The sequence below is a fragment of the Glandiceps talaboti genome, chromosome 17 (genome assembly GCF_964340395.1).
Source record: "Glandiceps talaboti chromosome 17, keGlaTala1.1, whole genome shotgun sequence".
In the NCBI taxonomy this organism is placed as follows: Eukaryota; Metazoa; Hemichordata; class Enteropneusta; family Spengelidae; genus Glandiceps; species Glandiceps talaboti.
Window position 1 is genome coordinate 6,154,486 of NC_135565.1, and position 19,440 is coordinate 6,173,925.

Consider the following 19,440-nt stretch of genomic DNA (forward strand, 5'->3'; position numbering starts at 1 on the left):
CATCATCATCATCTCCTTTTTCTTCTTCATCGTCGTCGTCGTCGTCGTCGTCATCGTCATCATCATCATCATCATCATCATCATCATCATCATCATCATCATCATCACCACCATCACCATCAACGTCATCATCATCATCATCATCATCATCATCATCATCATCATCATCATCATCATCATCATCATCATCACCTCTTTTCGAACATATTCCTTAGACCGTAATCATATATATATATATATATATATATATATATATATATATATATATATATATATATATATATATATATATATATATATATATATGTATGTATGTATGTATGTATATATGTCACTTAAAACATCTTTGAAGTCGTAGCACAATCAACTTAAGATATCCGCCGTGCATTTTCTTCCATTTACATGTTTTCGTAATTTTGCCCATTAGGAAGTATAATAACAAATTTACAAATTAAGGACAGTCAGAGTACAGTGGAGCTGGTTGTACATGTAAAACATGCAAATTGTTTTGAAGGTGGTTAAAGACATTGTGTGCAGTAGAAGTATATAAAGCCATGGTTGATTTGTCAATATGTCTACTAACACCTTGTGATCTATTTTGTTTTTTTTTATTTTCGTACACTTTTTTGATATTTTGCTGATAAAAATGTAACATTTCAAAAACAGTGGATACCAATTATTGTTTTGCAATATTTTAACTTTAAAGTGTAAGTCTTGAAAGAGATAACCAAAACTTGAAGATTGAGATGTAAAATCTGTCTTTTTTTAGTAAGAATCGAAAATATAATCCCGAAATTAATGAGACTAAGTGTTACTATAATATTGCAAAGTGCGTGTACAGTAAAACCGTTACGACACATCGTCGTAAAACACGGCCTCTTTTATGGCACCGTTCAAGACGCACGTTTTCGCCTGACGACAGCGAAAACCGAGATTACAGCTAAACTAAGATAGACACAAACTAACAATATTGTTGTGATATGCTCATATAAGCTATTGCTCACAGCTTTGCTAATGACTTCCATAATCTTACAGTGTATATTTTGGAGACTTTAATTACACTATCATGGGCACAGGGTGATTATATTCGCGCTGCAAAGGCACTGTTATCACCCACTTCTGTGGTCTACCACATCAAACAAAACTGAGATTGTTTCTATCTAAAAGCTATAGCTAGCCCTCGGTTTCCATAGAAGTACTTGTACCATGCATCGCCCAAACTGCATGTGTTTGTGTGTGTGTGTGTGTGTGTGTGTGTGTGTGTGTGTGTGTGTGTGTGTATGTATGTATGTATGTATGTATGTATGTATGTATGTGTGTGTGTATGTATGTATGTATGTATGTATGTATGTATGTATGTATGTGTGTATTATGTATGTGTGTATGTATGTATGTGTGTGTGTATGTGTGTGTATGTATTTCGACTCTAAAACTGCACTTATTTCTAGCCTTTAATGACTTCAATGGTACCAATGTGTTACAATTACACCAGGTTGAATAATATTTTCATTTTCAAATGAGTCGGTTTGTTTGTTTGTTTGAAGTATTGTACTCATCTACCAATGAAATTGAATGCATATTGTAGAATCAACGTTAATAGTAATAAGTTTAGGCCTAACTCACAGTTTTCACTAATGTCTGATAAAATTCGTTGTTTAAACGTAAGGAGCTTTGATCAACGGGTGTACATTCTCAGATCTCATTTGTTACAAGTAAATATTTCGTCGAGATATACATCTGATATTTTCAAAGAAAAATTATTAGGGGTGAGAAACAGCCTCTGGCATTCAATTTTTTTTAATTGCTACAAATGTTTGAACCTAAAATCACAGAGAAGAATAAACAATGTCAAAGAAGACGCAGAATAAAATTATTATAATTTTGTCGATTGTCAGTTTGTCAACACTGATATTCCATTGATATTACCATAATAATGTATTCACGAATGTTCTCTTTTGCGCATAATCATCGAAATGGTCAATGTTTCCCACACTGTGCTCATTTCAAAAGCGAATTACTACCCCCGGCACGGACATATAGTCGCACAACGTCGCTTTATACTTCCTCAACTCCCTGGGGAGCATACAATCCAACCTCTATAAGTCATAGGATAAAAGCATTCATATACTAACCTCTGTCCTACAGGTCCCTAATTCTACAGCTAGGTTCGAGCATAGCAGACTGAGGCACAATCATGTTCAAATCTTGCCCAAGCCATTCCCGGCGAAACGAACGGCAACGACGAGGCTCGAACCCGGGCTTCAACCTGTAGATTCCAAGCTGATCGTTCGACCATCATGGCGCCACCATATCGGGTCAATGTTACAGCGTGTAATGATGGTTTTGAACTTTACTTTTTTTCTAGCCATCAATAAAAAGTACAAAGTAATCTTGGTTTTGTAACTATTATCGAACCATGTCCATAGAGAAACTAAATGTCTTCTTATCGGCTAATAGGCCTCTAAACGTCGGATTATTCATAGAAGCTCTCAATGGTAGTAACAGTAATAGTACACATCCTACAAATAATCCCTTTTTTCAGTTCCTTTTTTCTGGTCGCCGCTATCGGTCCTTCAAGTGAGGCCTGTAAAGTTTTAGCAACAATTTCTTCCCACTTGCAGTTCAGTCACTGTCATGATAATATTTTAACTAATATAATATAGTTTTAACAGCCAGTTTTATCATGTTGTACTTGAAAAATCAATGAAAACAACATATGGCAATCCTTGTTTGTAACTCAATAAATTTGCAAAAAAGCTAAAAATGTGTAAAAAGTTTATTATTGTACGTACAAAAACTTTTTTTTTTTTTTACACTTTTTCTGGGGTTTTTTTGTTTGCAATTTATTGAGTTGCAAACAAGGACTTGGTCTATGCTGTTCCACATTGATTTTTCATGTAGGAAGCCATGATAAAATTGTTTTATTAATTAAAAAAATTAAAAATCAAAAATAAATATCCAATCCCCATACATATAGCCACTTTAAATCTGACTACTAACCCCTGATTAATGTTATAATGACTTTCATCACAATCTCTTCCAGTGCCTCAATGCAACAGAGCAAAGGAGGTGGTTGATAACGATAATATACCGAAAGGTGAGAAACCGAAAAGAAGCCGAACTACTTTCTCTAGTCGACAACTACAGGAACTTGAAAGAGTGTTCCGCCGAACTCATTACCCTGATATGTTCGTTCGCGAGAGATTAGCACGTCGGATTGGTCTACCGGAATCACGTGTCCAGGTAAGGGTGTCTTGGTTACCGTTCCCTCGACTTGAAGTATGAATATTCATAAGACCTGAAACAAACTAAAAATAACATCAATATATATAAATATGTGTGTGTATGTATATGTGTGTGTATGTATGTGTGTGTGTGTGTGTGTGTGTGTGTGTGTGTTTGCGCGCGCGCGTCTGTCTGTCTGTCTGCCTGCCTGCCTGCCTGCCTGCCTGCCTGCATACATACATGCATGCATGCATGCATGCATGCATGCATGTATGTATGTATGTATGTATGTATGTATGTATGTATGTATGTATGTACGTACGTACGTACGTACGTGTGTGTGTATGTATGTATGTATGTATGTATGTATGTATGTATGTATGTATGTATGTATTATACGGAGTCAATTGGTATAATAACCCCTCAGGGTTTATTGCTATCACATCATAAGAGTGAATTGAAATTTGTGATGACTGTCCTTTTAAAAGGGGAAACATTAAGTTTTGCGTGAAAATAAACTAGCGGTAAAGATTATCCTCGGAATATATAAAGGATTTATTGATGATGGCGTTGGTGCAGCGTCACTCAAACTTGAGGAACTTATGCAATTTATTAACTACATATGTAATTTTAATCCTGCTATTCAGTATACTTATGATATTTCTGAACTAACTATCAATTTTCTTGACATCTCCCTTAGGATTGATGATGATGATATAGCTACATCTATTTATACTAAACCTACTGATTCACATTCATATTTGTAGTATGGTTCATCACATCCTAATAAGTGTAGAGATTCCATTCCCTATTCACAATTACTTCGTTTACGTCGTATTTGTAGTAGTGATTTGGATTTCAGAGAAAGGTCTGCTGAATTTTGCACGCATCAATGTGGTTATCCAATGTCGGTTACCAAATGCGGCCTTACTTGAGGTGTCATCTTTGTCTAGGGAAGCTTGTATCAAATCACGTGATCAGAAGAGTAACAACGATCGTCCCATATTGGCTCTAACATACCATCCCTTTTCCACTAGAGTTAAGAACAGTAGCTTGGCGTCGTGATACCAATCTTAGAGATATGGTGGTCCATACAGAACAACATTGATTGGAAGTTAATGCTGGTTCATTTCCATGCGATCGTACTCGATGTGGTACATGTCGTTTCATTATTAATACTAATCATGTTTTGGCCCTAAGAACAGTGTGCCTGTTACAAGTAGATTTACTTGTATTAGTACTAACGTAGTGTATTGCATTACATGTCAAAAATGTGGTTTTCTATATATAGGTTCAACTGTACGTCGTCTTGGTGATCGTTTCGTGGAACATCTCCGTCTGACCAGACAAAAGAATCATAACTATCCCGTGTCTATGCATTTTATTACCAACGATCGCAGTGTCTATTTCAGGAATTTGTAAGATTTCTGGCGATGAGAAACTACTGAGGTTGAAGAAAGGGGAAATCATTTTCCGTCTCGGAACGCTGGAACCCCTTGGAATTAATAGATTATTCACGTCATTCCCAGTCTAACCACGCTTATTTTATACTTCAGGCGTGTTCTATTTGGTTCTAATTGGTGCGTGCGGATATTAGAACTTTTCACACGTATAACCGTTAATCACGAGCGTTTGTCGTTCTGTTCCACATATATTCAGGTGTTTACCTAATATGTCTTGCCTATAAATACCTTGAAAAAGAATTTTTATTCGAAACGTCGGATTACATATATTTATTCGGACTGTCTCACAAGTTTCCTACATACATACATACATACATACATACATACATACATACATACATACATACATGCATGCATGCATGCATGCATGCATGCATGCATGCATACATACATACATACATACATACATACATACATACATACATACATACATACATACATACATACATACATACATACATACAATTCACCCTAACCCATCCAACCCACAAACACACAAACAAACAAACAAACAAACAAACAAACAAACAAACAAACAAACAAACAAACAAACAAACAAACAAAAACCACAAGCATTACTTTTTTAAATCCTACATTGAACTATGGATCTCGCCCCTAAAGAAAGTTGTTTTCATCAATCTCGATCCATGATTCATGATAGAAGTTCCATGATTTTGACAGACCACCATGGAAATGTGAATATAAACTGATTGTGAGACCGTTTATTACAACAGGTATGGTTCCAGAATAGGCGAGCAAAATGGAGAAAAAAAGAACAGCATCTGCATCATATGTTCCGTTGCCATGGAAATCCGTATGCATATTGGCCACCTCATCCCTACTCGTTTACCACGGTAATGATTGTATTTTGTCTATATATTTCGTTCATCACTTTATTCTCGTTTGCTGTATGTTTGGCAAATATTGTGAAATCAATGTAGATATACTGAAGTGTGTGGTGTTGGAATTAGAAATTTACTGAGAGAGAGAGAGAGAGAGAGAGAGAGAGAGAGAGAGAGAGAGAGAGAGAGAGAGAGAGAGAGAGAGAGAGAGAGAGAGAGAGAGAGAGAGAGAGAGAGAGAGAGAGAGAGAGAGAGAGAGAGAGAGAGAGAGGCGGGCAGGCAGGCAGACAGACAGACAGACAGACAGACAGACAGACAGACAGACAGACAGACAGACAGACAGACAGACAGACAGACAGACAGACAGACAGAGAAAGAAAGAAAGAAAGAAAGAGAGGGAGAGCGAGAGAGAGGGGGAGGGGTAGCACCCTTTAAAACATATCATTAATTTCCGTATTGGGTATTTTCTTTCATTACTTATTAAATGATCACGCTAACTGTACATTCATTAACATTTCGTGTGCAAGTCCATATAGATCAACTAACAAATAGAGAAATTAAGAACTACATTTTCGCATTTTCAATGACCTTTACTTGCTTCTTTTCACCGTATAGGTACAGAATCCAATGTGTGGTGCTATGAATCCATCTCTGCCTACAATAGCGCCACCTACATGTCTGTATCCGTTCGGACCAGGACCTGCGCCCGTTCCAAGTCGTGAAGAACGGAGTGTTTCATCGATGACATCTGACGCCGATCACGTGGTAACAACGCCAGATGTTGAAGATATCGAAGCGTTGAGACACCTGGAATTGAAGGTCAAAGAACATGCAAATACGATGGTCATGATGGAGACGAGGAAAATGGTGTGAGCACTTTCCAGCGAAGAAAACCTGGGGTGCCACATGCGAACACTTATCAGCGAATCGCAGCCGGGGGGTGTCACACATGTCGCAGTTGTGAATGTAACACATCCACATTTAATACAACAGAAGTAATCTATCATTGATTCGTGTACTTTTTGTCTCTTTCTCCATACGGTCGTGAGAAGGGACAATACTTTCACGAAACATTTTATGGTAGTACTCGAATTGAATATTAAACTTTTTAAAAGTAAACTTGTGACAACTTAATATCACTGGGAAGCACAATAACTTTCCTACAATCCACGTACCACATTTATCACTTAATTATTATTACAAATAAACACATGTAATCAAATTATTTGGGCATGGTAATACTTCAACAGGTGGGGAAACCATAGGGACACGTAATTTTACCAATATGGCTGGATACTGTCACGATTGATACATAGCGTATAACGTTACGGGATATAAATGATGTCTACATTTACGCCATCTTGTTTGTATGAATGGATAAAAAAATACCATTACTGCCAGGACGTATATGTACATACATTTTTTTCGTAGTATCAACAGGTATGCATAGATCAATTGGAGGATCTATGCAACAGGCGAGCATACATAGTGTGTGGAGAATACGCTGATATATTCGTAGCAACATTATTCGACAGTTCGTATCCACCGCTGGTAAAAATCCTCAATTCAGGCAACATTACGCGTCCTTGTGGGGAAAACGACTGACGTGGTGTAGGCGTAGACAGAATGAGATTTATTTACAAACCACTCCTTACACGTACAATAACACATTAAATTTTGTAGGTTTCTTCACTTTGGAGTTGCTCTATGTTGTTTCACATTGTTTGTAAGTTGATTAAAGTATTAAAGTTGTTTTATCAAATAAAAATCCAAAGTAAATACTTATTTTCATCCAAAACCAAAGCTGCCTATTTCCATTTACGAAAATTCCACTTGATCATTTTAGTGGAAAGTGTAAAGTTTTCCCATATTTAAAAACAGCTATCTGATGAAGGAAGCTTGTGAAGTTACCGTATTTGACAACGTATACGTAATCATAACAAATATTGGATTGATGACGTAATGCACTGTATTCTTGAGCAATCTCAGATGAAGCAATAACGATTGTATATAAATAAGACAACTTTGTGACGATAACAGTAAGAGCGCCCTCATTGGTGGAAATATGTGTACAATGTGGAGGGACCTCAGTGGTTCGTTATAATGTAGTCAGTTGTACAGGAGACTAAAACTAGATGTGGCTGAGATCCCAAGGCAGGAAGTATTTATTACTGTTTGCCCCCCCCCCTCCGATTATCAGTTGTATTCTTCCTATCGGGTGACAATAAAATGAATGACAACATTTATTCGATGAAAAAGGTGGAATGACATCCTCTATTTTTCAAAAAAGTGGAATGACAGCCTCTACTCTATAATGTAAGTGGAGTGACAGCCTCTACTCTATACTATAAGTGGAGTGACAGCCTCTACTCTATAAGAAGTGGATTGCCAGCAAATACTATATCGTGAAATACTAATTAAAACATTTATTTGATAAGAGTGGCACCCTTTTACTATATTTAGAGTGCACACTGACACCCTCCACTCTACAAAAAAGTGGAGTGACAGCCTCTACTCTATAGAATAAGTGGAATGACAACAAATACTATATTGGGAAAAACGAATGACAACATATTACTGACGGTGAAATGACATCCTTTACTATAGTCTATATTTAGAGTGTTGAATGACACCCACTCTATGAAAAATATTGGAATTCATGGCAGCCTGAATTCCACCTATAGAGGCCTGTCAGGTTTAACTATCAGGGGTTTAGTTGTCTTACTCTGATAAGGGCCGATGATCAGGACATATAGGAAGCACGTTGATGTTACTACTTATAAAGTTGAATAACTGTGGGCGTTCTTTCTACCCTTTCTAATTCACTTTATATGTCAAGGATGGTGACTATTATGGCAAAACCGGCGATATGTGGACCCAAGACGCGTTGTGTTGTGTTGTGTTGTGTTGTGTTGTGTTGTGTTGTGTTGTGTTGTGTTGTGTTGTGTTGTGTTGTGTTGTGTTGTGTTGTGTTGTGTTGTGTTGTGTTGGTAGAGTACAGCGTCTGCATGTGACACATATTCTCGCAAACCAGAGCTGTTATTTCTTCCGCTACACTTCGAAATAACGAGACTACCTGTTCTGACGGCAAGTTTCGACGGTGCCGTAAAAGAGGCTGTGGTTTGCGACGATACACTCACAGTACTAGTTTGTAGTTATGTACGTCTGTTGTATATTCATTCACGCACAGGTACGTTAACGTACTTCTGTAAGCTACTTAACAGGTAGCCTGGCAACCCGGTACCATTTCGAAACCATTCGTATCAGTAGACTGTGAAACTATAGATTTTCGACCAGTTTCTTCGTTCGTTCACAAGACATCGATCTAGAATGATTCCACGTTCCAGTGTTTTCTACGTCGAAGTGACCCATGGTGAACTAACCGTCACACATTTGTCTTCAGTAAGCGCAAATATAAATCGGTATGAAATGTTTGGAAATACATGTAATAATTGTTATCATTATTTATAGTAATCAAAAATAGTATTGGGAATGCATTTCGGCGTCAACAGCACATACAAATACAAGCACCAGAACCAAGGAGAGAAATACATATATAGCTAATAACAAAACAGTAAGACGAAATAAAACTGTACATACCAAATAGACATTGTAAGTAACGCATAATAATTGAGAACGAAATTACTCGAAAAATGGTTAAAAAGGAGATATAAACAACAACAACAACAACAACAACAACAACAACAACAACAACAACAACAACAATGGAACAGTGGGCATATTAACCTCGTCTAGATAACGGGATGGTTTGAGACCTAGTGCGCAAGTTTATTGCAGACGATACAAACGTGTTTCTATATCTATTCCATAATTCGTGTGACATCGTGTTGCTATGTTCCTGTTGTCGGGCTTTGTTTTAATGACCCCCCCCCCCCCCACACACACACACATAACAGTAAAGTGTATGCGTGCTATCAGATGCAATATTTGTAGCCATCTTGGTAATTGCTTTCAATGTACAAATCATGAACTTTCGGGATTTATATTTTTTATCTGTTACTTTGATAACTGTAATTATCAGTTAAATATCGTCAATAGTAGCACGTCCTTCTCACCAAAAAATGTTTATTGGGATCACAGACAAGTAATTTCGTACTTGTCTGTGGTGGAACCAATTCGATTGTGGGATTAATGCGAAAACTGGTACTAAAAATGTACGATTATCAAAATCTGGTTTCGTGCAAGTTACGTACTACTGTATCCGACCACCACCGCTCCTACTACTTCATCAAAAACTAATACTTTTGTTCCTCGAAAAGCATCATGCAAATGGCATGAAAAGGGGACACAAATAAACAGAGAATTACCTTGGAATAAATTATGTTAGAGGCTTTTACACCGTGATTTGTCCAGGGTAACCTTGCTTCTAACAGACAATTATTCTGTGAAATACATTTAGGACAATAGCAGTGTTAACATGGAAAGCTTTTACGAGATTAAAAGACAACATTAGTACCCATTGAACCTTTAATGACGAATTGCAATCATTCTCTCATCTGTCTTGCATTAACTACACTTTCTCGATTGCGAGTGAAGGGTATAACTGAGTAAAGTTCGCGAAAGTTTACCGGTGCGTGGAGCAGGCCGGGATATGCGCACTTTTCTGCGCAGAAACAGATATCCTGGAATCCAATATGGCGGCAGTGTAAAATGTCGGAATTGAGCTCGTAAGAAAATGTCCTGTGGAAATTTACGGCGTTGAGATGTCTCGCTTGGCAGACTACTTCGTTTTGGTGGGCTATGACCACGACAAAGAACGTGAGTACAAAAATTTTCTTTGATAACTGGAGATTTATACGACTTCTGTGTAATATTTTGTTGGGCCCCTCCTGCATCAAAAACAGCGTCCCGTTTCACAACGCCGTCCTCACTCAGCATGACAGTATAGTGCCGGTTTTTGACATTTCAACCATTGATCTGAAATCACTATGTCGCCAGGTCAATCAGTAGGTTGTTGTTAACCGTTAGTAGTCTGCAATAACCAGAATGCACACTTAACGGAACGCGACGCCGAAATCCCCCGGCCCCATAGTTCGTGCATCTAAGATCAGCTGACGTTTCATTGTATTTGTGCCATTACCTTGTGCCGAAACATACATGTAACCGGCTTTTGACAGATCATTTTCGATGTGTGTGCTCGGTTTTCTAGCTATTGTATTACTATAGTACTAAAAAAATCTTGTTGGGGTTCCTGTGATTAAGAATAACGAATGGGTCGAGGAAGTGAGTGAGTTTATAGTGAATCGGTACATGGGCGTGTTACAATACACGAAACTCTTAGAGAACGTCGAGTGACTTTAACGAAGGGAACGGTGTTTGAACTATGTCTCATATCCGTATCTCTGTTCCAATATCCTTCGTCCAAACCTCGTGGTTTTACCGCGAACTAAGACGCGGTTTTATTGACAATTATATGCAAAATAAACAGATTATGGCGTGTGAAAATGAGATAATTTGAAACAGGCATGTGTAGCAATCTAGTATTTTGGTTTGTGTGTACAAACTGTAAATGTCGTAATAACCAGTCAGACTTACTACATGTATGTGTACATTGTAGGGTGTAAGGATAAAATGAAATTTGAGATGACACCAAGGAGTTCAAGTGTCACGTCATAGATAGTTTAATAGGCTTTAAATTCCTAATGACAGTAATGTACAGTCTATAATGTCTGATGTAATATGACCCTCAAGGTCAAGTCTAACTAAAAATACTATCACCATGTAATGTATGTAATGTAGTCACAGACATGTCAGATGCTAAAATAATGGTTGACCTACTAATCACTGTAATTTTAATTCAACTGATCTGGATAATTTCTGTGTCATGAAATATTTGTCATTTTACATAATTACATAATATTTCTGTTGTCCACACAGTCAAATACTACATCTTCATTGTATTTTATTTTCTCAAGAGAAATTTACTCTTTTTCCTGGACCTAATGATATTCACTGATTTAGGAAGCTACATGTGTGTATGGTATCTATGAATAACAAATATTTTCAAGGGACTTTATTTTTGGTGGAAAATTACACCAACAAAAAAGGAGAAAACAAATTCCAAGTGAAAATTTAATATTTCACAGTATGCTATATATTGAGATATTTTATTTTCATAGTATCTTTCGTTACTTAATTTGACTTATTTTGGACAGTTCGAGTCCAGACTATATTTTTTTAAATTTTGAGAAGCTGTATTCTATTCAAGTACACATGACAGTGAACTAGGTGTTGTTCAAATTGAGACTTTCAGAGGAAATTTTGTACTTGAAAGACGAGCAAGAATCATTTGACGACATAATCCATACAATGTTAATTTTTTAATTTGAGTAATTTTTTTTGTACCATTGAATATGTTCTCACCTGAGATAATCAAATTAAATTAAGTATAACATTTTAATAATTTTCCGACAACTTAGCATCATCACTTATTTTTTTAGCATGTCATTTATTGTATTACATGTATATACATTGTAGTTTTGTTTCTAGTGTAGTATATAAAATAATTTCAAGGAAATCGCAAAAATGCAATCAACAGTTCTAAAAATGCCAGAAGACAATTGTAATGTGTATAGCACATTAACGTTATACTAGAATAGTTTATTTATGTAAGTATTTTCACTTAAGAGTAAAAACTCATCATGTGCCAATTTAAGAGTTTACTTTTATTGGTAATGACCTTGCATAGTTCAAATCCATGGGGACGTTTTATATAGGTGTAGACTAGTTTCATGGTTAGGATTGAACAGAGGTAAGATTTTATTAATTAGTAAGCTAAATCTCACCTTTATTTTTGAAGTTGATTTTGTAGTTTTTGAAATCAGTTTGTAAACATTTTATTTTTGGATATATGAAAATCACATTGTGATGAAGAAATAAACCCATCCAGAAAAATAAATAAACAAGCAAAATAAACAATAAAACAAACAATAAATCTAATATCAGGCATTTTTTGATAAGCACATAGCTCACTGAGATGATGAAATACAATACCATCCCCAAACCCCCCCACTTGGTATGCTATACATGTACTTTTGTAGTACATGTAATATGATGTACAATACAGAATGGGATATCATATATATATATGATGGAATACCTCCTCCATCTGATACATGTATTAGCCTCCCTAAGGTGGAATGCGACATCCCCCCTCAAGCTGAAAAATGGTACCCCCTCCAGCTGGAAAAATTACACTCCTCCATCTGATACATATATTTGCCCCCCTCAGCTGGAATGCGACACCCGTCCTTCAGGTGGAATATGACACCACCTTCAGCTAGAATATGACATCCCCTCTATCTGATACATGTATTTGCCCCCCTCAGCTGGAATGTGACACTCCCCCCCCCCCCCCCCCCCCCCCCTTTCCAGATGTAATATGACACCGGAATATGACACCACATCCATCTGGAAAAAGACATATTGATGTACATGTAGCACATCTCTTTGTAATATTAATAATGGGGAAATGTTAAACACATGGTTATCTTTGGTCTATGAATATATGTCATTTATTTCATTCTGTAAACCTAGACATATTGTAATTATAATGACAATATCATATGTAATTTCTAGTAGTTATTATACGACCTTGAGTGGTCACCTGATATCTTAGCATAATTTATGTTGACACTGTCAACTATCAATAAAGTATTTCATTTTATACATACAGGATACATTTTTCCTGTACTGTGTGTTCTTTATTTCTTTCTAATGAAATCAAAGTCAAGTATGAATTCTGTAACAAGACTTTCCATATATTTTTGTATTTGATTAATGAAAATCAAATTTAAAGAAATTAAAAATAGAATTTAAAGAAATTAAAAATCAAATTTAAAGAAATTAAAAATAGAATTTAAAGAAATTAAAAATCAAATTTAAAGAAATTAAAAATAGAATTTAAAAGAAATTAAAAATAGAATTTAAAGAAATTAAAAATAGAATTTAAAGAAATTAAAAATAGAATTTAAAGAAATTAAAAATCAAATTTAAAGAAATTAAAAATAGAATTTAAAAGAAATTAAAAATAGAATTTAAAGAAATTAAAAATCAAATTTAAAGAAATTAAAAATAGAATTTAAAGAAATTAAAAATCAAATTTAAAGAAATTAAAAATAGAATTTAAAGAAATTAAAAATAGAATTTAAAGAAATTAAAAATCAAATTTAAAGAAATTAAAAATAGAATTTAAAGAAATTAAAAATAGAATTTAAAGAAATTAAAAATCAAATTTAAAGAAATTAAAAATAGAATTTAAAGAAATTAAAAATAGAATTTAAAGAAATTAAAAATCAAATTTAAAGAAATTAAAAATAGAATTTAAAAGAAATTAAAAATAGAATTTAAAAGAAATTATAGATAGAATTTAAAGAAATTATAGATAGAATTTAAAGGAATTTAAAGAAATTAAAAATAAAAATTGTCAAACTGAAATTCCTTGATAGCATTTACAAAATACAAATGTGAATGCAAGTAATTTTAAGACTTCCAACCTGTTGACTTTTAAGTTTAATTCAAGTTCTCCAAATAATTAAGAATAGGGAATGGAATTTTATTTTTCTGAAAGAAATAATTTTTAAAAAGAGAACCAGTGATAGGTGTACAAAATTTATGTTAGGAATTTATTTGATTTAAATTTTACCTTTTATTTGCCTTCAGAAACAAAAGCATTGAAAACAAAACAGAAACTATGAATTATTCTAGGAAATACATGAATAACTTTGTAAATATCGTCACTGGCCTGTCATGTCCAACAATAAAACAGAAACAAAACAGAAACTAACGTATCAAGAAATATTTGTACATTCATGTCACTGCCCACAACAACACAAAAACAAAACAGAAACTAACATATCAAGAAATATTTGTATATTCATGACACTGCCCACAACAACACAAAAACAAAACAGAAACTAAATTTTTAGGGAATGGTTTTGCATTTCATACTAATGACTGTGTAGTATATATACAAGTATTATGTGTAGACTTTACATAGTACAGATATGTGTACTCCATAATGACAGCACAAAAATAAAACACAAACTGGACATTATTAGGCAATTGTGGAAATTTTATATTTTGTTACGCTGCCATTAAACAATACTAAATCAAGACAAACACTGAATATTAGCAAATACATGGAGTTGTACATTTAATTAAACCTGCACTAGGTAAATGGGGCAGTATTTCTTTTAATCAGCACTACAATATATTCACTGAAAATTGTTACAATAACAAAAAAAACCCCAAAACCCCGCACTAGGTATATGGGGTAGTATTTCTTTTAATCAGCACTGCAATATATTCACTGAAAATTGTTAAAATAACAAAAAAAAAATTAGAAAGTGTATTTTGTTTATGAATAGTATAAGTAGTATAGTAATAAGTTGAAATCATGATTTATTCTGGGTGTTGATTTTTGGGTGCGGACCTCAAAATCAATTTGATTTGATTGGATATACATGTAGTATTGTATCATACTTGTATGTGTACTGCTATACAAATGTTTACCAACTTGTGATTCAAAACTGTTCAGGGTGTTACTGTGTACATCATATGTATGATATTATGATTAACTCATTATAATTTATATCTAACAAAACAATTCAAAAACAACGTTTTAGTTGTAGCTAACGCATTTATAAACAATTTACCTGTTAACCTGGTATTATCTGTGGTAAACAACATCAGTACATGAAAATCCAAAAACAGGAAGTAAATTCTTATAATTTACATATTCATGAAGTATAGTGTTGTACATTGTATAACAAGGAAATAAACATATTGAATTAATTGCACAATATTCAAATGTAATACTCTAGAGTGTGGTCGTTATTTTTAGATTTAAAATCAAGGACATTGTATACAAAATCATTACAAAATGTATAATATTATGAGATCATAATGGGTGGAGGTGGGCTCCCTACAATGTTTCCATGGCAATGATGAATGGGGATGGGATGTTTACAGGTGATGAATTAGGGTGGGGGGAGTGTTTACAGGTTATGATTGGGGTGTTGGGGTGTTTACAGGTTATGATTGGGGTGGTGAGGTGTTTACAGGTTATGAATGGGGAGGGGGACGTTTATAGGTTGTGATTAGGGTGGTGTGGTGTTTACAGGTGATGAAGGGGGGTGCCCACAGAAATATTTGCATAATTAATATGACGATATTTATTATCTAAAAAAATGTCCGCTAAAATTATTCACTTTTTCCATACCATACAATAACAACATTCTAGGTCATTAGATAATTGATATCCTTTGAATTTGATTAATTTGTCAGTTCAAATGATTAATTAAAATAGTGTTTGGATTATCATGTGTTTATGTCCGGTGACATCATTGTTTTTTTAGACTAGATAAACAGGTATTATACGAACCCAGAAACCATACACAACCTATGATTACAGGAGATTTCATCTTAGCTTGCAAATGACATGTATCAAGATCAGTGAGACTGATCACAAAGTTTGATGTTGAGATAGACACAATAAAAGATAATACACAAACATCCATTCACAGTGTGTGCTCTGTATTTTGTTAATTAGTTATAACATTGATGTATACAAATAAACAAAACACAAAGGTGACACTGTACTAGTATAGTAGTGATGTTTGTGTGTTATCTTTTATTGTGTTTATCTCAACATAAAACCTTGTGATCTGTCTCACCGATCTTGATACATTGTTTAATAGCATTTGCAAGCTAAGACGAAATCTCCTGTAATGTTACTAATTGTTAGCACATACTGTAAATGTGTACTTCCATCAGCCATAATGGCAGTGACCAGTTCTAGAAATTGACAATATTTCAGGGCACACAAACATCATATTATCTTGACTACCAAATTCATAAGGTGGTCATCCATTCAGTCAACGACTCAATGAAAATCAATAAAAAAAATGTCCCAAATTGAACGGATGCTTTGCTAACTCTGACTACCAAGTTTAGAAGATAAATTCACGCTGAATAAATGTAGTCTGAAATTAATAGAAGTTAATCAATTTGATGAAGTCCAGCTGTTATGTGTTAAATAACAACACATACATTGTATAAGTGAAGCTCCCTCTAAGTCCAAATTGTTTGTCAAACTACATGATATTCTTTGCGATATAAATGTATGTGTTACAGTGTAGGGTTAGTACATTATCAAGAAGTATTTGGATGTCATATCAATTGTTTAAGGAGTAACATTAATAGTGTACTGTAGAGTAGTATTAGAATAACGATCAGTTGGACTTCTTGACAAAAAGGAATTGATTTTGTCGTAATCAAACTTTAGTCATTGCACAGTTCATGTTTTTGATAAAGTTTGGGATCCTATTAACTGTTAATGACGTGCTTTGTTTTCAGTTAATGTATGTACATATATACGATATACGTGTATGTACATTGCATAGTGTTTTTGGTAAGGTTGGGTAATCCTGGTAACAAATGGGGAAATAGGTGAAAATTACATGTAGTTTCCTATACAATCTATTCTACCATAATTTTGTTTGGGAACGCCGGTAAAATAATTGGGGAACCCCAGTAGATTTTACCTGCTTACCGCCCTTATACAGAAACACTGAGGTAGTACATGTACATGTTGGTATAATGTATAATCTACCCAAGTTCTCCAGCTAATTTACAAAGGTTCCTTACCAAAAATATGGTACAAGGTATGAAAAACTACATTTGTACACATATATTATACCAGATTTCGTTCCTATGTACATGTAGACCTGTCAACCCATAGCAAAAACTCTGGATGTGTGTCTCCAAACAGGACAGTATGGATTCCAGGCAAGAGTATGTTTACAACATGGAATGTACACTGTACGTTGAGCTACCCTAAATATTTCCCAGTGTAATTATATTTTTAGTTGACTTGTCATTGACATACTTAGCACAGTCACGTTTCAACGAAGTGTTTAGTGGACTGTCTACTATTTATTACATTCATTTCTGTCCAGAATTAATGATATATTTAGGAAGCTAAGTTGTGCGACATACCAGCACAAGTCAAGCTTTTGTTTGATAATGTAGACTTTTCATCACTCAAAATCTGTTGTGTTGTTGATTACTTACAATAGTTTAAAGTTAATTTCTGTCTTTGGTGATTTAGTAGGCTTGACTTCAGCTTACAAAAGGGCACATGTACATGTACAGTATACTCCCCCCGTTTACAGATGATGTATACATGTACAATTTACAGATGTACATGTATTAATACAGTATGTACACAGACACAGACATGCATGTACGTATGCAGACATTACCCAGTGACACGCATGCAACTTTAGACAAACATACACATACAATGTACATACATGTACATTGTATACACATTCCCACACAAATACACACAGACACAGACACACAAAGACACACACACAGACATTCAAACCACTTTCAATTTTATGCACAAATGGTATCAAAACAACAAAAAATATCAGTTGTTAGACAAGTACAAGTAGTGACGAAACCCTTATGTCACAACATACATGTAGATCTTGGAGATCTATGGTCACAGGTATTTTCAAAGAAAAATATCAAGGAATATTGTAAATATAATTATACCTTCTCAAGCAAAATCTGTGAAAAATTTAGGAAAAACGGTGATCATGACAGTAACTATTATATTGTAAATTGTTATCATAACTACAAATATAGAGCAGTTTTGTGGCCTTAGTAATACACACACACACACACACACACACACACACACACACACACACACATATCAAATCCATGTTTGTAATTCAATAATTTACCAAAAACTAGAAAGTGTCTAAAAAGTGTGTACGTACAATAGCAAACATATCACACACATATTTTTTTTTTTTTTTTGGCAGTTTATCAAGTTACAAACAATGACTTGGTATAATGTTGTTTCACATTGTTATTTCAAATAGGAAAATATCTATAGTATAGTAAAGTTGTTTAGGAATGAAAAATCCAAAATAAATACCCATTTGTCAGTCATATGGACACTGTAACTTGTAAGTAAAAAACTTCTAGTGAAATGCCAGGCGGGTAGGGGAAAGAGAGAGAGAGTCAAAATACCACATGACTGGATTCTAATGTAGACTATTTGTTATGTAGGAGAGACAATGACCTCAGCAGAGTCTGAGCTGTATTGTACATGTAAAAATGTACATGTTTGAAACTTTGATGTCCTTTAGATTTCAACAATATTTATTTTTACAAAAGCCAGATGATAGTAATTTCAAACCACAACAACCATACAGTATTAGGGGCACAATATCATGTCAGGAGAACTATAAACTAGGTCCTGACTGGGCTAATGACATTGATAAGCTGAGCCCCAACTGAGCTAATGGGACCCCATGGCCATGTTTCACCTCCTGAGTAAACAAATAGACTACATTGTTTTCACTATTCTGGTAGAACCTGGATTATCCAAGCTAATTGGACACCATGTGGATATATGCAATACAATATACATACTGCATGCCTTGTTTTTTTTTGCTCTGGTTTTAGAACCCAGATTAACAGAGAAAGATAACTCTGGTGAAATTTAGCTGAGTTCTTCATAGGCCCATTCAGTATTGTTTACTGTTTATGCACATTTATGAATGTATGCACAATAGCCAGTCACACAATAATGGCCATTGTGTTTGCTAATGTTGCTTGTTGGGGTAACAAAAAGGAGGATGTCAGGTAAAACTGGCATATTGTAATACATACAGTGTGCTGTAATTGTGTTTGGGAAACCCTGGGAATGGGGGAACTGGATAAAAATGGATATTACCACAGAGGTAGGAAGGACTGATATTACATTACACAGTCATGTACTATGTATGTCTTGTTAGCTACATGTAATACTTCCATGGTATTACTGATTAATATAAATTTGTATTGCCTGATAAAAATACATT

General features: G+C 34.6%; 1 protein-coding gene across 3 annotated transcripts in view; it reads left to right on the plus strand.

Moving 5' to 3' along the window:
* Window positions 1-10,181: 10,181 nt before the first annotated feature.
* Window positions 10,182-19,440, plus strand: part of LOC144448717 (myotubularin-related protein 13-like) — a 101,968-nt gene continuing 92,709 nt past the window's right edge. For all 3 annotated transcript variants that reach the window (XM_078139014.1, XM_078139018.1, XM_078139015.1), the window contains exon 1: window positions 10,182-10,309. In XM_078139014.1, coding sequence (XP_077995140.1) covers window positions 10,255-10,309 — 55 coding nt within the window. In that variant the 5' untranslated portion in view covers window positions 10,182-10,254. The remainder of the gene's footprint in view (window positions 10,310-19,440) is intronic.